Source organism: Motacilla alba, chromosome 18, assembly GCF_015832195.1.
Source record: "Motacilla alba alba isolate MOTALB_02 chromosome 18, Motacilla_alba_V1.0_pri, whole genome shotgun sequence".
NCBI lineage: Eukaryota > Metazoa > Chordata > Aves > Passeriformes > Motacillidae > Motacilla > Motacilla alba.
The window spans coordinates 11,432,276-11,455,915 of record NC_052033.1 but is presented as its reverse complement, the minus strand read 5'-3'; the positions used below and the strand labels follow the sequence as shown (position 1 = coordinate 11,455,915).

The window sequence follows — 23,640 nt, the reverse complement described above, 5'->3', positions numbered from 1 at the left end:
CCTCAGTCCAAATTTTGACTGTATTGGCCAACATCCCAAGGTGAAGTGAGGGAAGGAACCAATGCCAGCGTGGGTATCTCCTCTTCAGCACTGTTGTGGTGCTTGTCGGGTATCAGCAATCGCAGCCGAGGAGTGAAAAGCCTCCCGAGCACCCATGAAAGCTCCTGTTATGCAGGGATCACTCTGGCACAGCACAAACCCCACCCCAGACCAAACCCCACTCACAGAGCACTAAGTGCTTCCAGAACCGACTGTATAGATCTGATGGCACGGTCAGTTCAATAACTGCAGCAGCATCAGTGCACGGACATCACAGAAGTGTCAGATGCTGTTTGGTTGCCTGGATGTAACAAAAGCCTTTTAGTTTCAATTTACTGCTGGGGAAAATGGAAGCAGAGGAATTTCCCAAGGCAGCAGCGAGCCAGAGCTGGGCACAGAGAGCAGCTGCCCTGAACCCGTGTCCTTCAGGCCACAAGGCAAACGTTTCCTGACAGCCAACAAACAACGGGGACAGGGGAGGGAAGGGACAGAACAGAATGATTCCATTTCCAGAATCCCTCCTTTTCCACAGAAACTCACACCCTGACAAAGCTGCCATCAGGGCAGGCCTTCCCCACACCAGCTGCCTCCTGCAGGAACCACGTGCTGGGAGCACTAAGGGGTCCCCGAAGTTAAGAAGGACACAAACCCCAGGACAGTAAGGCCACCTTTCCTTGAGGGATGAGGGCACCCTGCAGCAGCGCCAGGCTGGTCTAAAGAGAGAAGCAGGAGTGTGCATGCTGGTGCTGGGACACTCCCATTGCTCCCAGCCCAAGGAATTGTGTAAATGGGAGGAGGACGCATCAATCGCTGCGTGGGACCCCTGGCAGCCTGTCAAACTGAGAAGCAAAGAGGAGAAAAAAACAATGGATACGTTTTTATTTCCTTATGTTGGTGACTTGCAACTGACTTACTCGTTGTGCAACTCCAGGGCTCCCCAGCCCACCTCCCTCCCTCCTCCCTTCCTCGTCCTGCACACACACACTGCAGTGCTTGTGGCTGCCTCATGCCCAGGTGGCCAGGCCACCTCCTCAGGGACACTCCAAGAGGCAGATGGCACTCGTGACTCGGGGTCACACACGAATTCTGTCAAGCAGCTCGCCGAGCCCCTGATCTCATCTGATGCAAGTGTACCTGCACATGCCAGCTGTCCCGCAGTGCCCCGTGTCTCCGTTTCTGAGGATATCTAATGCACAGGAAGCTGGCTGGACTGAAACGCAACACATTCCTTCAGCTTCTGCAACAACCACAGGCAAGAGCAGAGCTGTCTTTGCAGCAACTCCCCAGTGCAGAGGGAAACAACCAGAAACAGTCGTTCCTCCTGGCAGAGAGAGGAGGTGGTGACTGGGAGGTGGGGAGGGAAGAGAGCTCAAACAATCTGCCAGCAGCACAAACTTTGTTCCCACTCCAATTCTGGCTCAGAGGGGAAGCAGCCAGCAGAAAAACCCAAACCAAAACAAACCCTTAAGAAACAAGGAAGCCGTTCCCATGTTTGTAGTGACTTCTGAAACAGCATCTCCTGTCCCCCAAAATGCTGAGATGAAAGCAGGAAATACGAGATGCTTTTTGACCAGACTTTCGCAAAGGATTCTATGCAAAATCTCCCACTCAACAGCTTTTAAGATCCTGCAGATTCCATGGAAGGCGGCTCAATGGGGAAGAACAAATTGGCACAAAAAATGCACACACTGGACAAAACCCTTTCAAGTCAAAAGTCCCAAACAACAAAAGCTCTGTTTTATTAATCTGCTGCCAATTATGAGTGTCACGTGCACTGTGTGAGGCTTCAGACTGGCAGCACAGGAGTTAAAAAAAAAGAGAAAAAAGCAGAAGCAAGCCAGCCCTTGAGCTGTGAGTGCGGAGCTGGCTCTGCCTGGCTGGAGCTGTCTGGGCTCCAGCAGCAGTGAGGAAAAGCCGGCAGAGGGCAGGGAAATGCCGCAGGAATTCACAGACAAGGCACAGAAGATGCAATAAACCATTATTTCCTTCCTTTCCTGATGCTATTTGCAGCTCAGAGCACAAGTGTTGCAGCACAGTTAAACCACAACACTCCTGACTCACTGGACGCTGCCTGGGACCCTCCTGCACCAGCTCCTTGTGGGACACCCAAGCCCACAGCATTCCTGGGGCAGCACGTGGGCTGTGGCCCGCGCCAGGACTGGGGTTTCCCTTGGCTGAGCTCAGCCTGCCGGTTTCCAGCAGCCAGGATCTTATTCCAAACGTGTCCCTCGCTCTTCCCACCTCCCACCACTGCAGTGGGGTAATACCACATTCCCGAGCTCCACAATCCCCCCTTGAGGACAGAAGATGCCAGGCTGTGCACATTGCACTCACGCTCACTGGTGTTTCTCTCACCCACTGGTCTGGCAAAGGCTGGGCTTTATTACTGGGGATGGGATGGGATGGGATGGGATGGGATGGGATGGGATGGGATGGGATGGGATGGGATGGATGGGATGGGATGGGATGGGATGGGATGGGATGGGATGGGATGGGATGGGATGGGATGGGATGGGATGGGATGGGATGGATGGGATGGGATGGGATGGATGGGATGGGATGGGATGGGATGGATGGGATGGGATGGGATGGGATGGGATGGGATGGGATGGGATGGGATGGGATGGGATGGGATGGGATGGGATGGGATGGGACAGCCACCACTCACCCCACTGCACAGCTGCTGCAGAGCTCAAGCCCAGCAAGCCCTGGGCACACCCTGAACACAAAGCTGACACAAAGTCTGACATCACCTCACAGAAGGGTTTTTAAATACCCAGAGAGAACTGAATCCATTAGAATACTTCCTCACAAGCCTCGCTCTTACTGGCATTCTCTGGGCTTGAGCTTAGCCCACAAAATAGAGGCAGAATCTCCTCAGCGGTCAGTGCAGTCTGTGCATTGCTGGCATGCACAAAGGAGAACTCGTTTCTCCTCATTTCAGGTGTAGTTTCAAAGTTGAGTTGTAGCCTAAAAATCAGCCCCATGGTGCTTCAGGAGTGCAGCACATCCATCCTCCCTGAGATGGGAACGAGTAACACACCAGCAGGGCAGGGCCCAGAAAGTCAGAACCACTGTGTGTGGAAACAGGGAGTTGCACAGGTGCCCTCCTGCTCCTTATTCCCTTGCCAAGGTGTCCTCTTTCCCCCTGTGGAGCTTACTGCAGGTGACACTGAGAAGCACTGACTGAAATACCAGGTTAGACATGCAAAATTAATGTTTATCTGTCAGAAGTGGGACCAGGTTCTGAACAGCAGCAAAACAAGCTCCCACACGCAGGCTTGGTGTCAACACCGGCCGGAGGGGTGCCCACGGCTCAGGAAGTCAGCAGAGCCCTTTGATGTGGCTCTGCACGAGAAGCAACAAGCTCAGATCCTCAGCAGAGCCAATTAGGCCAACAAAGGACCTGTTTAATTCAGCAATGCTGCTCCCAGGGTTCAAGACAGTTCACCTGGAAGGACACACACAGCCCGGGATGTTTGGGGCTGGGGTTCACTAAGCAGAAGCAGAACCGGCTGACAGTTTCCTGTAAACTCCATAGGAGTCTGAAGCAAGGCAGGGCATTGAGCTCAATGCCACTGTGAAGTTTCTCAACTCCCTTCAGCATCTCCCAGCTCAGCACCCAGCACCCAGCAGCCAGAGAAAGGACGCACTCACCTGCTTTCACTGTCCATGAACACAGAGCTGCTGCTTTTCCCCAGGGCTTCACTGATGGGAGAGAGGCAGAAGGGGGAAGAGAAGGCATCAGAATCAGAGTCAAAGGTGCTGTCCCTGCTCACATCGTCAGCAGACAGCTCCAAGGAGCCCTCGTCCTCCCTGCAGTCCAGGCCCTCCTCCGTGCCCTCGGACCTGCAGTGCTCCTCCTGGGAGCTGAGCGTGGACAGGGTCCCTGAGTCGCTGCGGGGCGGCTGCGGGGACCGGCGGGCGCTCTGCGACGGCTTGTCCCCTTCCGAGGAGGGCGCCCCGTCCCTCACCAGCTGGGACGCCGCGAGCATCTCGTCCCCCCTGGGGCCCGGCGGCGCTCTCTGCTCCGGGGGGGACGCGGGGCGGCCGCCGCCGAGCGCCTGGGCGTGGCGGCCGCGCTTTCGGGGCGCCTTGCGCACGGGGGAGCTCTCGGGGGTGACGTAGCGCAGGGCCTCCTCATCCTGCCGCTGGATGCGCGAGTTGGGCACCCAGGCCAGGATCAGCGTGGTGCCCAGCAGCTCGTCCTTCTCCATGTACAAGCACAGATAGCCTGCGAGAGAGCACAGCAGCGGCACTTGTGATGTGGAGTCGCTCGAAGGGAACCGCACTGCCCTGACATCTCCCTTTCCCCATCTCTCCATCCCTGGAAATGGTCAAGGCCAAGCTGGGTGGGGCTCTGAGCGACCTGGTTTGGTGAAAGGATCTCTCTGAGTGACCTGGTTTGGTGAAAGGATCTCCCTTTACCTCTTCAGGAGATGCCCCCTAACCCAAACCATTCCGTGATTCCTGCTGCTTCGCTACCGCTCCACACGGGCAAAACAAACCCTTTAATTTACCAGGACAGGATTCTGTCGAAGGAATTGTGAGGAGCTCAGCACTATTCAGTATTTGCAAATCATTTCAAGTCTGCATGTGGCTTTTGAACAGCTTGAATTCCCTCTGGCCTAACTGAACACAGGAATGACATGCAAATACTTGGACTCCCGGACAGATTTACTAATCAAGAGTAAATCATAAAATACGTTCCCACATGAAAAAGTTCTACTGTTTCTTAGTTAAACAATTCCAAGTGCCAGCTGAACATTGATTTCTCAAGAATATTTACCTTAGTGTAGCTGAAGGGCTACAGTACTTATGGGAAGCCAATGGAAAAAGAAGACACCCACACCAAAAGGAAAGCAAGGGTCAGTGCTCAGAGAATAATTCGTTTTGTGAAGCTAAGCCAAGAGCCACAGGTCTTTGATGAGAACATGAAAGAGCACAGGAACAGATGAGAATAAAAGGACAGAGCGGGATTTATCCTCATTTACTCCAGTGCATGCAGCCACAATCAGGCTTTTTGGATTCTCCCTTTAGCAGCGGTTGCTGAGGCCACTCCAGCAACGACAGCTACAAGAGGATACTTGGATTTCCTGAACAATTCAGGGATGTGAACGAGCAACAGAAGTTACTGTGCTCACATGACAACTTCTGACTGCTCAAAAGGAATTACTAAACCAGTAAATCCATGCTGGACCAGAAGAGAAAGGAGCAATATCACTAATCTTCCTACTAAAAGAAGAGCTGATGGATCAGCTTGTGGGTGGCTTTCCTGAGCCTTCCACAAAACTGCCTTGCCCTGTCCCCACTGGCACCTCTTCTTTTCGTAGAGCCCAGGGTGTAGAACTTGACAGAAGCAGCACTCAGGAGAGAGACAGAGAGAGAACGGGCAGGGCTGGGCACCCCCCCTGACCTGGATGGTGCTCCCCGATGCCCTGCAGCAGCTCGGGGGGGTGGACGCAGACATTGTTCTTGGAGTAGATGATCTCCCCGTCGAGCACGGAGGAGGAGCCGCCGCTGCCGGGAGTCGGGGTCAGGAGGTCGGACGCTTTGGAAGAGGCTCGACGGAGGAGTCGCCCCAGAGACATCGCCAGGGAAATGTTTCCATCATCTGTCAGCTCTAGTCAGGAGCCAAATTCAGAAGATCTGCCAAGAAGGAGGAAAAAAATAGTGTGAGAACCAAAATAACGACGGCTCAGCACGTGCCACCCACTGTCTGAGGACAAGTGTCAATCCACTCCTCGGGCAAGAGCCCACGAACGCTGTGGACCTGTAACATCACCTCGGTGCCCCAAAGGTGCTCAAGCACACAATCCCAGAACACTTTTCCCTGCAATGAAGAGACACGAAGGCAGCAAAAGCCACGTGTGAACAGTTACTGTGGGAGGAGGCAGAGCAGCAACGCTGGTCACTGACATCCCCACGGAGGGGACAGCTCAGCCTGTGGATGTGCCCGATGTGTCACTGACCCGGGGGTGTCACACAGCCAGCGCTGATCCCAGAGGCTCCTTCAGCACAGAAATGGCTGAGCCCACAGCACTGAAATGGGGCTGCTGCTCCAGCCACAGCATCTCCAAAACAACATCAATCAAAGCCACTTCATCCCCTGCTCGCCATTTCTGGGTGTTTGAGGTTTTCGGGGTTGGGATTTTTTTCGGTGAGGTTGTTTTTGGGTTTGGTTTGGGTTCCTTTGAGCCATGCCAGAGATGAGGCTCGACAGCCCTGTGTTCACCAGGGAGGGCAGAGCCTGGATGCAGAGTGGCACACCAACTCAGGGCAAATATTGCACCCATCCAGAGTCACACAGAACTGTGCAGCACAATCCCCAGCTCACCCCAAATACGCTCTGTGCTCAAATGAGCTGTGCTGCTCGCTGGGGCTGATGATGAGGAGCTCTGCAGTGGACCCAGAGGGGTCACCCAAGCTACAAAGCATTCAGCAGAGGGAGCAGGACGTGTTGGAAGAGCAGGAGGGTCTCACACACAGCAACCCCAGGGCCGAGCAGGCTCCCTGCAGCCATCCCCCGCTGGGAAGCACCAGAACCACGGCAGTTTCTGTTCTGCCAAAACCACAGGAGAAGAGGAAACTCCCACTTTTGTTCCTTTGTGTTCACATGCCCAGCTTGCTGTGAAGAGGCCAGTGTGACCCAGCACAGCCCCAGTGTGACACAGCCACGCTCCCAGGCCCGGGGAGCTCAGCCCGGGGTGCTCCTGGGGACCAGCTCCATGCCGGGCTGCAGGGCACGGCCACGAGAGCCAGAGAGCAAAATAAACAGACAGGCCTGGCCTGGGGCACCTCTTGAGGAAATACTTAAGGGCCTAAGCAAGCACTGTCTGATGTTGAACAGCTCTGGTCTCCTTAGTCTGGTTTTGATGGCGAATCCAGGCAGCCCGGGAGGACAGAAATGGCAGAGGGGCATTTCCCAAAGGGCAGAGTGAGAGCTGCAGGGAAGGAAAATAGCTCTCCTGCCTCTGACAGATGGGTGCACGCAGAAGACTGCAAATGAGACTGCCAAGCTGTTGACAGAGCCTTCATTAAAGGACAAACTATTGGTTTAACTGGCAATGGCCACATTTGTCAGCTCGAATCTCAGCAGAGGCAGTTCCTGCCTCCCAGCCTCTGCTGGGACTTGATGGAGAGCCTCAACCCTGCTCTGTACCAGCAAATGTTCAGGATAAGAGAATCACTTTGCAAGTCCTGCACACTCCTGCCTCCTTCTAGCACCAGGCACATGTATCCTCATGTCCCAGCCCCCAAAGCCAAACACCAGCCAAGCCCTAAGCTCATTCTTGTCCACCTTGCCAAAATCCACAGTTTCAGGCTCTGGGTTACACCTGGCAGAAGTCATTTGCCTCAACCACATTTAAGGAGCAAAAATCACCTTTCCTCTCATTGCACCCTGCAAGACAGGCAGTAAACTCTGGTGCAACTTCTCCCTCCCCACACCGAGTTACAACATGCTGTTTGCAAACAGGGCCAGGGGAGTCAGGGGCAGGGATGTGGAGCCACCTGGGCCTCCAGCACACCTGGGCAGGGTCACCTGCCAGCACAACACTGGCCGCAGCAGCACAGCCCTTCCTCCCTGTCAGCGACTTCCTCAGAGCCCCACAAACCAGCGGGGCACAGGAGGAAGGAGGCAGCAGCGGGCTGCTGCTGCTGGCCAGGGAGTGCTTCCTCAGGAAACACAGGGCCAGGAGCTGGAGAGGCTCATGAGGAACAAGAGGGCGTGAGATGTCCTGCTGCAGCTCTCCGGGTGCTCCCAGGGAGGCAGGGGAGGGTCAGGACGTCTCTGCCAACACAGGCAGCACTTAATGAGCCTTCACCAGGCACAGAAAGAACTAAGGCACAGGTAAAGATCAAAAGCTGCTCCCTGGAGAGCCAGAGGAAGCCAAAGGGAAGTCTGGCTTTGATCCTGCAGAACACCTGTTGCTCAGCACTGCCTGCAGGTGCAGGTGGACAGCGCTGCAGGTACACACAGGGTTGGGAAGAGGAAACCAAAAAAAGACAAAAGGTTTGGAATACGGTGTCCTGCCAGCTCAGAAATCCAGCCTGGTGGACTTGCCTTGCAGGAGAGCTGCACACCAGAAACCAGAGGCCACTGCAGGGCTGCAGACAGCAGCCAGACACTCTGGGATAGTCAAATATCACCAGGAAACTCAATCCTTTCACTGTTCTCACAGGCCAGGGCACTCTCTGTGCCTTTGGTTGCGGGATTAATGAAAAACAGACGCAAGTCACAGGACAGTGTCAGGGAGGGTGACAAGAGTTATCTGGGCCAGGAAAGAGATTGCCAAGGGAAGATAAAAGTGAGGGAAATGTATGAAAAGTCTTCACACGTGAGAACTGTCCCTGCCAAAGGAAGGAAGAGCTGCTGTGACAAGCAATACCTAGCTTTGTCATTCCAATAGCTGGGACAACGGTGCACCAGAACAGGGAACCCCACGGGGCCATTTACAACGCTGGGGTTTCAAAGGCCACAGAAATAAATACTCAGTCAGTCCCAGTGGGGACCAGATGGTGGACTGGGCCTCTGAAGGTCATCTAGTCTAGTGGTACAGCCCCAAAAGTCCCTGAAACTCAGCTTGGGAAAGCGCACCTCCTTCCTAAAACACAGGAGTTCATACAGCACAAAGCAGCAAATCACAGCGACCAGATCTGCGGGGTTTGCTGTATTCTCAGCCCTTTTCCACGTGGGACAACATCTGCACACACAATCCACGGGGCCTGGGTCGTGGGGAGAGGCAGGAGCTGCTGCTGCCTCTGGAAAAGCAGCAGGAACCGTCCCACAGTCAGGCAGCAGTAAATCAGCACCATTCAAAAAAACCCATTTTTCATATTAATTTCCTATTTATCTGCTGATCTGAAGGGATTCTTCTCAGTGTGGCAGAGCCAGCTCAGCTCTCCAGAAGCTGAAGCACAGCGTTAGTGATAAGCTCTTGCTGAGTGCCAATATTTATTAAGCACACACACATTTTCTTCTCCCACACATCAACCGTTGCCACTGAAACTCTTCGCTCCAGCTCCCGTGTCTGCTCACACAGCCCTGGCTGCTCTCCCAGTCGGTGCCAGCACTTCTCAGCTTCGTGAGCGAGAAGGTGCTGGGGAGCCAATTCCTGCAATCACCCACGGAGCCTCTTCCCCAGAGCCTGTCCAGCTCCAGCCAGCAGCATCCAGCCCGGCACCAGCTGCTGGCTCCTGCAGGATGCCCTTCCCTCCCCAGGAGCCATCCCAGGATCCTGTTTGCCCTGGCACAAGCCCCTCACCTGGCACTGCTGCTGCACCCAACGCTGCTGCCTGCAGCTGCTGGAGGTTCCTGCATATCCCGGGATACACAGTGACACCCCTGGCACATCCTGCATATCCCGGGATACACAGTGACACCCCTGGCACATCTCCGGGCACCGGGGGCACCGGGGGCACCCCGCTCCTGTCCCTGAGGAGCCCAGCCCGGAGCAGGGCCAGCAGCCCGGGCTGGCAGCAGCCCCAGCTGCAGGGCTGAGCTCTGGCTCGCGGGGCACACGGCTTCACGAGCCACAAAACTGAGCTGCAGGGCTCTGGAAGCGACACCCGAGACCCGCAGCGTGTCTGGGCACGGCCAGCAACACCAGCTGTCAAACGGCAGCGCCACATTAGAGTATGGAATGTCTTTGGGAAGAGAACGCAACAGGCTGGTTTTCTTCCTCGCCCTCAACAGCTTGAATTGGATTTTACGTGTTTGAGGATGCGGAGTCGCTGCGGCGGTGGGGCTCAGGCCCTGCACAGCTCCTGCCTCTTTCCCCTCCTGGGAACAGCAATGCCATGTTTGGGAGTCTCCAGCACCTGGAGCATGGCAGCCTGCAGTGGGCACTCAGCTGGCTCCAGTGCCCCAGTGGATCTGCTGTGCCACCCTCAGCTGGTCACTCACTTCACCTCTGCCCCTCCACAGGCCCAAGAGAGCCTCGTCCGACCTTCCCTTCTACCACAGCACCTCCACATTGGGAATAAAAAGAGAGAAGCTTTCCAAACTCCTCCCCACGCTGGAGCCAGTTAGGAGCATCCAGCCAAATGAAGGAAAAGCGTTTACCACGGGGAGCCACTCTGAAGTCATCCCATCTCACGGGGAGAACTATGTAGGTCACCAAGAAGTGTTTCACTGCTGCCCTGCTGGAGCAGCAGCGGCCCACGGAGCGAGAGCAAAGGGAAGGGAACAGCTCTCCACAATTCCCAAACCCCCACGATTCCAAATGCACCCGCTACAGGGGGACTGCCTTTGCTCAGCCGAGCAGGTAAAAAAGGGGCAGCAGCCTGAATCCTGCAGCAGCCTGAATCCTGCAGCAGCCTGAATCCCGCAGGGCTGCGACTCCAGGGGGGAAAAAGGGAAAGGGAATGCTGTGGCAGGGCTGGCTGCTCCCAGCCACACCTGCCCAGGCATCAGAAAGCAAACACAAAGCAAACAAAAGGCAAACAAAACTCACCCATCCCCAGCACCAAACTCACCGACAGCGCACGCCGTCGGCGGGACACCGTGCGTGCCACACGTCCCTCTGGCCCTGGTTTAGCAGCTTTCCACGTCACTTGTCTGCACTGCTCGGGCCGCAGGAAACGCTTTTATGGCTTTTTATTTCCAACATCCTGTTGCTGTCCTGATAACACCCTCAGGACTCGATCCTCAAGAGCCAGCAGCTCGAACCCCAGGAGCTGGATCAGGGCCCCTGTGAGCTGTGAGCTGACTGCAAGCTCTGTTCCCAGAGCACACACATCCCACCACGCAGCAGCTCTGCCACTCGGACACCCAGACTTCCCTTCCTGCTCCTATCCAGCAGCAGCTAAGAACAAAGCACCTCTGCGAGACGAGCCCGAGACCCGAAAAGGCAGAGCTCGCAGAGGAAGCAGCCGAGTTATCTTACAGAGTGTCAGCAGCACGCCACAAGCCCTGCCTGCTCCTCAAACCCCTGTCCATGATCCTCCAGCCACCCTCCCCGCGGGTACCAGGGCTCAGGCGGATGTTGGGGTCACCTGGGAGGAGACCAGGTCCCCAAAAGGAAGGAAAACATTGAAACACCCCAAGCTGCACAGAGCCACACTGAAAGAAGAGAAACTTTAGGAACTATTTCGATTTCCACCAGCGGCATCCCGACCCCGGGAGAGCATCCCGACCCCGGGAGAGCATCCCGACCCCCGGGACAGCATTCCGACCCCCGGACAGCATCCCGACCCCCAGACAGCATCCCGACCCCCGGATAGGATACCGACCCCCGGACAGCATCCCGACCCCGGGACAGCATCCCAGCCCTGGACGGCATCCCGACCCCCGGGACAGCATCCCGACCCCCGGACGGCATCCCAGCCCCGGGACGGCATCCCAGCCCCGGACAGCATCCCGACCCCGGGAGAGCATCCCGATCCCCGGACGGCATCCCGACCCCCGGATAGAATCCCGACTCCCGGCTAGGATCCCAACCCCCGGACGGCATCCCGACCCCCGGATAGGATCCCGACCCCCGGACAAGCTCCCGTTCTCCCGGAGCACGCGCCCACTCCCGCCGCCGTCCGCGGGCTCCGCCGTGGGAAGGGCGGACAAAGAGCGGGACCAAACCCGGACCTGCGCGGGTACCGGCAGGATCCTGGTGCCGGATACCGGCAGGATCCCGGTGCCGGGCCCGGCGGTCCCGGGGCAGCGCTACAGGATCACCCGCCCCTTGCCCCCCCGCCCCAGCCCGGCCCGGCCCCGCTGTACCGGCACAGACGAGCCCGGGGAAGCTCCGGCGCTGCCCAGCCCGGGGCGGGCTCGGAGCCGCCGCCGCCGCCGCCGCCGCTCCCGGCCCTGCGCGGGGCCGCCGCCGCCGCCGCCCGTTCCGTCCGGCCCGCGGGGCCGTGCCCTCCCGGCGGCCCCGCCCGTCCGCCCGGCCCGGGGCTGCTCGGCCCGAGGAGAGCCCCGGGGACCCGCCCGGTGCCGGTACCGGGCCCCGCGGGCGGAACCGGGGCTGCCGGGGGACGGAGCGCGGCCCGAGCCCCCCCGCGCGCCGGGGATGGTGCGGCCCGAGCCCCCCCGCCCCCCCCCCCCCCCCCCCGCGGGCGGCGGTGGTGCGGCCCGGGCGGTCACGTGAGCGGGTGTTGACGCGTTGCCTGGCAACGGGAACATGGCGGCGCCGCCGCGGGTGAGTCCGGGCCGGGCCGGGCCTGAGCCCCGGGGCTCCTCCGCCGGCCCGCACCGTGCCGTGCCGTGCCGTGCCGTGCCGTGCCGTGCCGTGCCGTGCCGCGCCGTGCCGTGCCGTGCGGTGCCGCGCCGTGCCGTGCCGTGCCGCGCCGCCGCCGCGCCGTGCCGTGCCGTGCCGTGCCGGCCCGTCCCATCCCATCCCATCCCATCCCATCCCATCCCATCCCATCCCATCCCATCCCGCCCGTCCGCCCCGCTGCTCCCCGGGTCGCCCATCTCGTCCCCTCCTCTCCCGTCCCGTCCCGGTTCCGTTGCCCCCATCACGTCCCGGTACTGCCCGGTCCGGTTCCGCTGCAGCCCGGCGCTGCCCGTCCCCTCCGCCGCCGGCCCGGTACATGCCCGGTGCCTCCCCGGTGCGTGCCCCGTGCCCAGTCCCGCTGCTCACCCTCTCTGTAAAAAGAGAGAAAGAAGAGCGAGAATAATTTGGCTACATGTTGTGCTGGCTGGAAGAATTTCTTTAATAAATCTGTAAGGGATTTTTTTTGGATAGATGTGAAGCAGAAGCACGTGGAACCGTGAGTGGTGTGGAGAAGTTTTGTCAGGATCTCTACGGCCTCGGGGCTTGCTGGGTGGCTGTTTTTGTAAATGAGATTAAACTTCTAAATTAAACTTCTGCGCCCTGTGGCAAAAAATACCCCAGCATTAGAATTGACTGCAAAGGGCAATGTGCTGCTCTGCTCTCCAGCTGGGCAGTGTGCCAGGCCCGGGAGGAGTGGCAGTGACAGTGACAGTCTGTCCTCGGGGCAGCACGCAGGCATTGCCTGCAGGAGGAGAAGCCTGGCTGCAGGGCTGTTCCTGGCCTCTGCACAAGTGGGACCCTGGAATTGTGTTTTGGGAGTGCTGGCTGGAGAGCCAGGCCCTTGTGCTGGTCCTTTGCATTGCCCATGTCTCGTGGCAAAAATGAGCAGATCTTTAGGGGTACGTGGCTTTAGATGGAAAAGGGGGTTTATGGTTCAGGGAAAACCCCCTGATGCAGAACGTGACCAGCCTTCGTCCCCCTGCCCAGGGTGACATGGAGCAGCCACGGCCGGGTGGAGGAGCCTCTCCCCTTCCCTCGGGAGCTCCTGCAGCAGAGCCAGGTACCCCCAGTGCCACGCTCTGCGGCACAGCTCTGCTCGCGTCCCCTCCTGGTTGCTCACAGGGCTGTGGAATGAACCCTGCTGCTCTGCCCTTCCCGTCCTGTGCCCAGGCAGCGATGGAGGAGCCAGCTGTCACCATGCAGGGCCCAGCTCTGAGCTCCCCGGGGACCAGGGCAGCCAAAGCAGGGACAAGGCGGCCGAGGAGCCCGAGAGGAGGAAACAGAGGGCGAAAAAAGGAGAAACAGAGCTGGTCATCCTGGACCCAGAGCACGTGAGGAGCCTTCAGATCTTGCTGTTCTTTGTGTCTGTGTTTCTCTGAAGCGTGTGAGGTGGCTGTTGAGCTGCCCGTGTGAGAATCAGTTTTTTCAGAGTATTGACTGCTGAGTGTGCCCCTCAGTCTTGCCCCAGAGCTGCAGGCTCAGAAGTGAGCGCTGCCCTGGGTGACTGATCCCTGCAGTGCCCCTGAAAGAGGAGTCTGCAGCACGAGTGAGTGTGTGTGCTCAGATGCAGCTCTTCTGGCACGGCTCTGCTTTTCAAACCCCCACTCTGTAACACCTCTCCCTCGCTGCAGGGACTGTAGCTGAAGTGAGCACACGGGTGTCTGTGGCACAAATAAGATGTTTGGTTGGGTGGGGACGTAGCACTGGGGCCTCTTCATCATCCCTTTCCACAAAGCTTACTAATGCTGTCCTTCTTTACAGCCTCTGATGACAAGATTCCAGGCTGCCCTGAAGAGCTACCTCACCAAGCAGATAGAGCAAGTGAACCTGGAGCTGCAGGCAATGGTACCCAGCCCTCCTGTGCCCCCTCGCAGCCCCCTGCCCGGGCTGCTGGCACCCAGCTCCTCCTGGGGCTCTTTAGAGGCTCCTGTGCCTCCCCGCAGCCCCCTGCCTGGGCTGCTGGCACACAGCTCCTCCCGGGGCTCTTTAGAGGCTCTCCCTGCCCGGGCTGCTGGCACACAGCTCCTCCCAGGGCTCTCTGCAGGCTCCTGTGCCCCCTGCCCGGGCTGCTGGCACACAGCTCCTCCTGGGGCTCTTTAGAGGCTCCTGTGCCCCCTGCCCGGGCTGCTGGCACACAGCTCCTCCCCGGGGCTCTCTGCAGGCAGCCAGGACGAGGAAAGGGATGAGAATCCTGACTCCGTGTTTCAGAGGGCTGATTTATTATATTATCCTATATATTCTATTAAAAATGCTAAACTAAAACTACACTGAAGGAATAGAGAGGCAGGATTCATCGGAAGGCTGGACAGGAATAGAATGGAATGAGTAGCAAAGGCTGTGACTCCCAGAGAGGCTGAGCCAGCTGCACCCTGGGTTGGTCATTAAGTAGAAACGTGAATTACTCAAAGAAGCACCTGCTGCATTCCACAGCAGAGTTATTGTTCACGTTTCCTTCCCGAGGCTGCCCAGCTTCTCAGGAGAAGAAAATCCTAGCAAAAGGATTTTGCTAAAAATGCCGCGGTGACAGTCCCCTCCTGTGTCTGCAGAGATCAGCCACGAAGACCAGCAAGGAGCAGAGGGAGCAGCTGGGGCTGGTGCTTTTCGGGGCCCAGCAGCAGCTGGGGCAGCTGGAGCAGGAGCTGCAGAGGAGCCGGCAGCGCTGGGGCCAGGCGGCCGCGGCACGGCAGCAGCTGGAGCAGGAGCTGCACGCCCTCAGGGCTGCTCACCAGGAGATGTGTCACAGCACCGAGGGGGAACGCAAGACAGGTGACACAGGCAGTCCTGGCAGTGTGTCCCGACTCTAGGGCTGTGTGGAGAAATTAATTGGAGTTTAAGGCCAGCACTGGATTGAAAAATGCAGCAAAAGAATCGATCAGGAATAATGCCCTCACTGAAAAGTTTCAGGGGTTCTCCTGGAGTTCCGTGAGCTGGGAGCCCAGGAATTGCTTGCCAGGGCCTTTGGTTGGGGAGCTGTACTCCAAAGCTGATGTGTGCTGGGGAGGGCTGGTCCTCTGATGTCTGAGAGGTTTTGCTTCAGGAGCTTCTGTATTCTTTTCTTTTTATCTCTGTTTAAGGTGTACCCTACAAACAAACTGCTCTGTAACCACTTTGCCTCTTGTTCCCCCAGTTTCTGCCATGCAGACCCAGGTTGAAAACCTGGCCTTGGAGCTCTTCTACGTGCAGAACATGGACCAGGACACGCATCACAGGCTTTTACTGATGAAACAGTCAGCAAAGAGGGCTGAGGCAGACAGGATCCAGGCGGAGGTGGAGAAGAAAAAACAGGTACCAGGAAAAGCTGTCTTTGAAATAAATGAATGCAGGTGCCAGCAGTCAGTCTTTGAGGATGAGCCACCTTGTCAGGAGGAAGGCTAGAGGGATTGGATCATGGAAGAGGAGTGGGGATATTTTTCTCAAATAATTGAAGAAAAAATAAATCCAGAGTCTTTTCTGAAGAGGAGGAGAAGCCCTGCCTGCCCCAGGACAGCAGCACTGCCCAGAGGGTTTGCAAGCCTCAGCACAGTAAATCACTCTTGACTCGAGGAGAAGGGGTGTGGGGGAAGGAGGATATTCAGTGAAGAAATATCACCTGTGCAGGTCTTGGGAATGAGTCTGGATCACGGAATTTCACAGCGGAAAGTGAACTTTGGGAACGAGCAGAGCCAGTCGGTGCTGGAGCTCCCTCTGCTGCCTCCCAGGACACAATCCACGGGGCGCTGCTCGTGCAGAGTTCTCTGCAAGCTATTGAAATACCGTGGGTTTAGGAGGCTTTTAACCAAGGGTTTTCAAATTTACATTATTAACATTCCCAGGAGCTGGACAGGTGAGCTCAGCGCTGACAGGAGGGATCGTGGCTTCAGAGCTGGCCTCTCAATTTACTGCTGCAACTGCACTAATAAACAGCCAGCCAAGCTTTCACTCTCCTGCAAGCCATCCCTGCTGCAGTGCTGAGCCATTTGTGCACCAACGGGAACGTCTCAGTAGGACTCCATCCCAACCCAGCTGCCAGTTTCGTTCCGTTTTGAGCTGGTGTTATTCCTGTAGGACACGGCTGGTTTAGCCTGAGATTCCCTGGCTCACCCTGGGCTGTTTGCCTCTGCAGGACCTTTTCCTGGACCAGCTGACGAGGAGAGTCCACCAGCTGCAGGAACAAATTGCTCTGTTTGAAGCTCAGCTTGTGGCCCAGGCAGAGGACACAAAAGTGACCCGGCAGGCCATCAGCGAGGTAGGAGGGGACTTGGCCCTTGGGGTTAATATTTCCCTCTGCAGGGCTGACCCCTTTGGCCCGTGCTCACGTGGTGTGCACAATGTGGGACAGAGTTTCACAGTTTGTTCCTGTTTGGAAGAATGAGGACTTTTTTTTTTTCTTTTCCTTTGTCCTTAAGAAGTGCCTGTAAATCACTTCCTCCTGCCCTTCTCAGCAGTTTTTCCAGGCAGACCTGTGCTCTGTGGGCTGCTGAGAAATGAACCAGCCACGGAGTTGAAGCTGATCCTGCTCAGCACGTTATGAACAGGAAAAGAAAAAAATTGTATTGGGACACAATTATTTTTTAAACACAATGTAGATTCAGCCTGCCTGCCATCTCTCTGTTCCCCAGGCTGGCCTGGAGGTCCAGGCTATTAACATGGAGAAAAAGAAGCTGATGGAGCACTGGAACAGCAGCTTGGCTGGAATGAAGCAGAGAGATGAGGCCTATGTTGTCACTCAGGAGCTGCTGAGGTAGGGTCTGAGACCAGCCCCTGAGGACACCTCAGACTGGGGCAGGAGGGGCTCCAGAAGGGGATTCCAGTGGGGTTCAGGCTCCCGTGGGGTTTGGCACTGAGTGGGCAGGGCAGAACAAGTTCCTGCTCTGAAGTACACGGTCAGTTTAAAGGATGAGAAGCACTTTTCTTTGTTGCTGCTTTCTTTATCCTAACCACATCTCTCCCTCGGAATGTGGGGGGTTCTTGCAGCTTAGGGTTCTTATGATCGTGTTTTATTCCTTTAAAAGAGTTCTCTCACCTTTGCAACATTTCTTATTCCTGGCCTGGATGTCAGGAAGGGTTTGTCTCTCATTATCAGGGTTTTGTGAGGCCTCTGGAAACGTTCAGGAGAGCCTCCCTGTATTGCCAGAGGAAGTGTTTATTTGCTCATGAGCCTTAAAGCTTGACTGATTCTCTGAGAACAAACAATCTGCTTTTAGATGGTGACATCCTGGTGGGAATGGGGGCTGGGACAGTACTGAAAGAAGGAATCCATTTCCCTACACACATTTACTTTCAAATCCTCATGTCTCCGTCCATCTCCTGCTGACTCTGCACTGTCACTGCAGCCGAGCCCTCACAAACCTCTCCCTTCTTGGGCAGTTGTTGCTGCAATAACGTGTTTGAAAAGAGGAATTTGGGGGTGGCTGTTCAGCACCAATCCCTGTGATGACTTTCCATCCTCTTTGCCCCTCCAGCAACTACAGACGTGACCTCAAGTCCCTGGAAGGGGACATCCATGGCTGTGGGAAGTCCATCAGGAAAGAGGAGGAGAAGAATGAGAGCCTGGTCAGGCTCCTGACCCGCTCCCAGAACGATGCCAGTGTGACAAGGAGACTGATTGCCCGGTGCCTGCTGGAGCAGGAGGCCCTGCAGGTTCAGACTGGCACCTACACTCGTGTTCTCCAGGAGACAGAGGAGGCCCTCAGCAGGACCAGGACGGTGAATACGAATCCTTTTGAATCCTTGAGCTGAATGCCCTTCCTCAGGCAGTTGTAGCGATCCTGTGTCTGTCTTCCCACCCTTCAGGAGCAGGCTGCTCACCTGAACGAGCTGCTGTCCATCAGTAAGGCTCTGGAGAAGGGAACTTATGCCAAGGAGCAGCTAGAGAGTGAAATCATGGCAAAGCTCCAGGACCAGAGGATATCCAGCAAAGTTGCAAAGCACTTCTCCCAGCTGGCTGAAAAGCTTCGGAACAGAAAAAGCGACCTGGTATGGCATCCCCCCTCGGGAGGGCAGGGAAGGAGCCCCTGGAGCACTGGGTCCCCAGCAGGGTTCGTCGGTGACTTTGTCCTGGTTTCAGGCCTGCCTTGAAGCTCTGCTGAGTTTGCCTCTCCAGTCTGGCTCTCCCTGTGATCTTATTGCAGGATTCTGGTGTGTGTGAGAGAGCCTGACACAAAACACACTGTCCTTTACTCAAAAATGGGGCACCACGATGGCTCCTGGGAGTATTCACTATACAGTGCTGGCATTTCTTATGTACTCAAGAAAAACAACGGCCATGTGGCACTTCTCTAATCCAATTGTAACTAATTTTTATTTCTGTAATTCATGGAACGGGATGCAGGCAGCTCTCAGTTCTGAGGGAGATCCAGGGAACAGTCCAACTGTTCAACCAGTCCAACAGCCCAGTCTTTAATCCATGATAAGCTGCTGTCTCTGGGATGTAGAACTGCATCCCTTAGAAGGATGAGAAAGCTCAGCCCAGCCCTTCTCACACCTGTGGGGGCTGTGCTGCTGGAGGTGTGGGTGCCAGGCGTGCTGGAGAGGGGACAATGCCGTGATGTCCTGGTGTGGTGGCAGGTAACTGGAGCCAGCTGGGCAAGGGGGCACTGCAGAAGGGCTGAGTGAGGTCTCTGAAAGGGTTTTGGAATGTTCAGGCTCCTTAGTGCTTTTCAACAGCTGTGTGGGACAGGTAGATACTGCATGGCCTGGCAATCATGGAGAGGCAAAGACACACAGAGGGTCAGCAGCTTGTGGCTTGTGGTGCAGACCTGGGAGTAGAATCTCAGTCCCCTGACTCCTGCTCTGGACAAGTGGCATTACAACCCACGAGGGGCTGCTGGGGACAGTGATGTGTTTTCTCTCTTGATATTCCCAGGAGCTGCATTTTTACAAGGTTGAGAACGATGTGGCCCAGATTATTCTGAACGCAACCAACACCAGCTGCAGGCTGACAGTTCACCAAAAAACGCTCCGTGAGGTGGACAAGGAGATAAAAAATGTGAACGAACAGATCACCTGCCAGGAAAACGAGATTGCAAAGTCCAGGATCCTGGCTGAGAGGAAGGGGGGGATCATCTGCCTGTACAACAAGAAGCTGGAGATGCTTCTTTCTCAGCAGGGGGTAGGTACTTGTGTGTTTCAGCCCAGTTTTGATTTCATTCTTTGTGGTGGCCGCAGATGTCCCTGATCAATGTGACTGTGTTAAGTGCTGGGTATTTCAAACATTCAGGTGACAGCAGTGTGATTTAGAAGCTGCATTGGTTAATGCAGGTGTTTCTGTTTATCAGCTCATAATGCAGAGAGGGAATTGTGAAATGAGGGCGTGCCTGGCACAGATCCCTCAGGGACCTGCCTGCGCCTGACGAAAATGTCAAATGGCATCAACGAGTAAATAGGATCTTGTTGGAAAGGTCTGCAAACACTGGGGGGAATGGGGCAGGCAGTGAGATTTCACTCGTTTGAGGGTTGGCCCTGCTGGGGTCACTCCCAGATCTGTCCCTGGCAGGGTGAGACCTTATGGATACCCATGGGGAAATGAGTCCTGTGGCACATCCTCTGCAAACTTTGGAGTGTCCAGAGGCTGTAAACAACTTGGGCAGCTTCTGCCTGATTGAGCCCAGCTTTGCTCTCACACAGGGGCAAGAGCTGGGCCCGCTGGAGATTGAGATCAACAAGCTGAACAAGCAGATAGAAGATTGCAACGCGGAGGCGATGGCGTTGCAGAAGTACTGGCTGAACGAGCAGAAGGAGCTGGTGAAGCTGACACGGGAGAGGGAGGAACAAGTCACCTCCCTGGACACGCTGCAGAAGCAGAGCATCATCATGCAGCAGAGGAAACTGCGCCTCGAGAGTTCGTCATTCCCTAAAGTCAACCCTGCCTCAAAATGTCCATCTGTGAGGGGGGAAAGGGAGGGGAGACTGCAGATGGGAAAAGCTGGGCCTGCCCCAAAGAGTGCTCCTGGCTGTGTGTGAGCAGGACACCAACAGCCCAGGCCCTCCTGCTGATTGCACCTGGTTATTCCTGTGAGGACTGGTCCCTGGTTATCCCTGTGAGGACTGGTCCCTGGTTATCCCTGTGAGGACTGGTCCCTGGTTATCCCTGTAAGGACTGGTCCCTGGTTATCCCTGTGAGGACTGGTCCCTGGTTATCCCTGTAAGGACTGGTCCCTGGTTATTCTGTAAGGACTGGTCCCTGGTTATTCCCGTAAGGACTGGTCCCTGGTTATCCCTGTAAGGACTGGTCCCTGGTTATCCCTGTGAGGACTGGTCCTACTGTCCTGGCAGTCAGACCCTGAGTGACCTGTCCCCTGTCACACTTGTTAAATGAGGTTTGCAGGTGGTGGGTAGGTAAATGTCCCCAGCAACGACTGCACTTGCCTTGGCCAAAGCCAACTTTTCCCCACAGGAGTCTCCTTCAAAAACTTTTTTTGGTTTTGAGCTGGTGGAAAATCATTTTGGCTGGGATCGTTTCGTGGGACACGGGTGGCTCTGCCTGAGGTGTTGCCAGCTCTGATAGCCATTTGTCACTCCTTGTCTGTGTTCAACGCAGTGCTCAGGGGAATTCTGAGACTTCTTTCCGTTCACCTGTAGATGAAATTCAGCAGGAAATAAAAGAGCAGAAGGATGTAGAGCGGCACATGAAGAACATGTCAAATGACTTGATAAAGTTGAACACGTTGATCAAAAAGAACAACAGCAGCGTTGAGGACCTGCAAAATGGCAGAATTGTCACAGAGAACGAGTTTGTGCAGTCCCTCAAGGTACTGAGGCACCTGGCACCTCATTGCCAGGTCTCAGCCTCCTGATCAGGCAAACAGTGATCCTGGAAAACCTCAGCCTGACAACTTTGTATTGTTTGTTCTTCCCAAATGTAGGCAGCAGAAAAAGAATCCATGGAGATGCAGGAGAGGCACAGTAAACTGACGGAGGAGAAGGAAAGGCTCCTGAACAGCCTGGTAGAAGCAGAGTAGGTACCAAGTGCCACCGTCCTGTGGGACTGAGTCCACATTCCCATTCTCCTGCAGTCACCAAACCTGGCACCAGCCACTGTGCTTCTGGCCTTCCTGGAGAAGGGGATGAATGTTTGAAAGGTGTTCCAGCAGTCTCTGGAAGCAGCAGGAGCTGGGAGGATGCTGCCTTTGACAGTTCCAGCATGTGCGAGCTGGATGTTGCCAGGATCCAAATGGGAAGACTCTGCCGGTCGCTGGCAGTGAGCGTGCTGCACCGGGCAGGTCACTGGGGCTCTGACTTTCTCTTTCCTTCCCCTTTCTTCTCTCAAGGCATCAGATCCTGCTGTGGGAGAAGAAGTTCCAGCTGGCAAAAGAGATGCGGGAAGCAACAGATGCTCTGCTGGAACACGGCGAGATCCACGACATGAAAACAGAGATTCGCAGGATGCAGGTGAGGCACTGGGAAGGGGGGCTGAGGAGGGAAGCCACCCGAGGTACTCGGCCTTGGGGTGGCTGAAACACGAGGCAGGAGATGAGAAACAGGCTGCAGAAGTGGCATCTGCAGGGCCCGGGGTGGGACTCTAAAGCCCTGCAGCTCGAGTGAACTGAGCACGTGCAGCCCACACATCCTGCATTCCCCACGCCAGCCTCAGCAGGAGCTGGATCCTCCCAAGAAATCTATTTAAATTGCAGTATGTCTGCCACCTGGTGATGTGACCCCGATGCATGTGCGGTGTTGATTACTAAACATTGCATCACTTTAATCACTGGTTTGGGGAAGTGTTCCCTCTCCTGGCAGAGAAGCTCATCCCCTTCATTCTCAGGATGCTTCTGCTTTTCTGCTTCTGCTCTTGCTAATGAGGTTCAAACATTTCGAGTATTGGTGTAGAGAGGTTGACAATCCAGGTTGCCTTCCAGATCCACACACAGCAAACCAGCTTTGGACTTGGACCCAATCTCATGTCCCTCATGTCCCATGTGCTGGTTGGTGCTGCTGGGAGTGCCCCCCGGACAGCTTCCCGGGGTGCTGTTGGCAAACATTTGGGGTTTTGAGGCTGCTTTGTGTCTTGGCAAACGGCAGGTGCGCTACGGGCAGCTGCAGAAGCAGCAGGAGGTGCTGATTCGGGCGATGGAGGCGTGTGTTTCCCAAAGAGAGACAATTGCAGACCAGGCAGAGGCTCAGAGCAAATTAAAACACAGCACCAAGAGCGACTTCCAAAGCAGGAAAGAGGAGCTGAAGAAGAAGATCAGGGAAATCCAGGAGGTGAGCAAGGAAAGTGGGGCTGCAGGAGCTCCCAGAGCTGGGGTTGGCCTTGTGCTGAGCAGCAGTGAGCACAGCAGCGAGCCTGTGCCAGCACAGGGGCAGGCTTGGAAAAGCACTCATTGAAAATCCCCCAAAAATGAGTTCTGGGAGGATGGTCAGGAGTGCAGCTGAACTAGAGAACTGAAACCTGCCGTTCCCTTCTCTTCCATTTACTAGAACATTTATGAATGCAACCAAACCATGCAGGAGCTGGAGACCATCCAAGAGTCCCTCAATGACAGCTTCTCAGAAAAGCAGCAGGAGGTGTGCCAGCTCCAGGCTGAGAGCGAGAGCCTCAGCCTGGACAGGGAACATCTTCAGAACGAGAAACGATGGGTGAGCATGTGCACTCCCTTACAGCATGTGAGCCACTCAGAGCCCGCTGTTTCCTCTGCTGCCAGCTCTGTCCTCAGCTGGGTGTGCTGTAATGTGTTAGAGCAACACGTGAACTCAGCACGTTTTGGGGGCTCACCAAGAGCCAGCTGGATGTACTGAAACCCTGTCCTAGCGAGGGTTGCCTTAGTATGTTGGCATTTCTCTGATTTATGGAATTCTGTGATGTCTGTGCCCCTCCAGCTCCGGGGCTGGGGGTGCTGTTTGGCTGTTACAGGGGGGAAATTCACAGCACTGTCCTTCCCTCGTCCGACCCGATGGTCGCAGCACCTGACACGAGTCCTGCCCGTGCTTTTCCTGCTGTCACAGCCCCTTCTCTTTTTGCTTTTCTCAGAACCTCTTGGAGCTTGTGGCCCACCAGGCGCGCCAGAAGCAGCTGCAGGCACTGAGGCAAGGGAAGTACAAGGCCCTGTGCCACACTGAAGAGGCCTGCGTGAACCAGCAGGAGAAACTGGAGGGTCGGCTGCACACCATTCGCAGCATCGTGCAGCAGATCCAGCAGGAGCAGCCCCAGAACCAAAGGGCTCTGCAGTGGCTCAGTCACTCCTTGAGATCCAAGCTCGGCTCGGAGAAAGCCTGACAGAAACATGGAAAATACATGCAGTATCTTTTATATTCTCCCACAGGCTCCAGACTTTGTAAATAAACAAACAAACAAATAAATAAACAAGCAGGCGCAGGGTCTAATGTTTACTTTGCCGATTACACTGTTTATTTCAGACGTACCATTGTCATTCTCTCGGTACGTTTCTGTTTACGTTTCACTTTC

The 23,640-nt window shown here is 55.8% G+C and overlaps 2 protein-coding genes across 5 annotated transcripts in view; one reads left to right on the top strand and one right to left on the bottom strand.

The window, feature by feature from the left end:
• TBC1D16 (TBC1 domain family member 16) overlaps positions 1-12,060 on the bottom strand; it is a 30,658-nt gene extending 18,598 nt beyond the window's left edge. For 2 of the 3 annotated variants that reach the window (XM_038157398.1, XM_038157399.1), the window contains exons 1-3: positions 11,759-12,060; positions 5,456-5,688; positions 3,697-4,273 (exon numbers count right to left, since the gene is read on the bottom strand). In XM_038157398.1, coding sequence (XP_038013326.1) covers positions 3,697-4,273; positions 5,456-5,630 — 752 coding nt within the window. In that variant the 5' untranslated portion in view covers positions 5,631-5,688; positions 11,759-12,060. The remainder of the gene's footprint in view (positions 1-3,696; positions 4,274-5,455; positions 5,689-11,758) is intronic. The other variant, XM_038157400.1, reaches the window with a different exon arrangement.
• Positions 12,061-12,160: 100 nt separating this feature from the next.
• Positions 12,161-23,562, top strand: CCDC40 (coiled-coil domain containing 40). Of its 2 annotated transcripts, XM_038157198.1 has the most exons (18): positions 12,161-12,179; positions 13,245-13,317; positions 13,428-13,588; positions 14,019-14,102; positions 14,804-15,023; positions 15,385-15,542; positions 16,360-16,482; positions 16,856-16,977; positions 17,699-17,942; positions 18,030-18,212; positions 19,102-19,347; positions 19,863-20,076; positions 20,817-20,986; positions 21,101-21,192; positions 21,506-21,626; positions 22,257-22,439; positions 22,656-22,814; positions 23,206-23,562. In XM_038157198.1, exons 1-18 carry the CDS (start codon positions 12,162-12,164, stop codon positions 23,449-23,451), a joined length of 2,817 nt encoding a protein of 938 aa, XP_038013126.1. In that variant the 5' UTR covers position 12,161; the 3' UTR covers positions 23,452-23,562. The 2 variants fall into 2 exon arrangements, with proteins under 2 accessions (XP_038013126.1, XP_038013125.1); XM_038157197.1 differs by lacking the exon at positions 12,161-12,179 and having other exon boundaries at positions 12,733-13,317.
• The last annotated feature ends 78 nt before the right edge of the window (positions 23,563-23,640 follow it).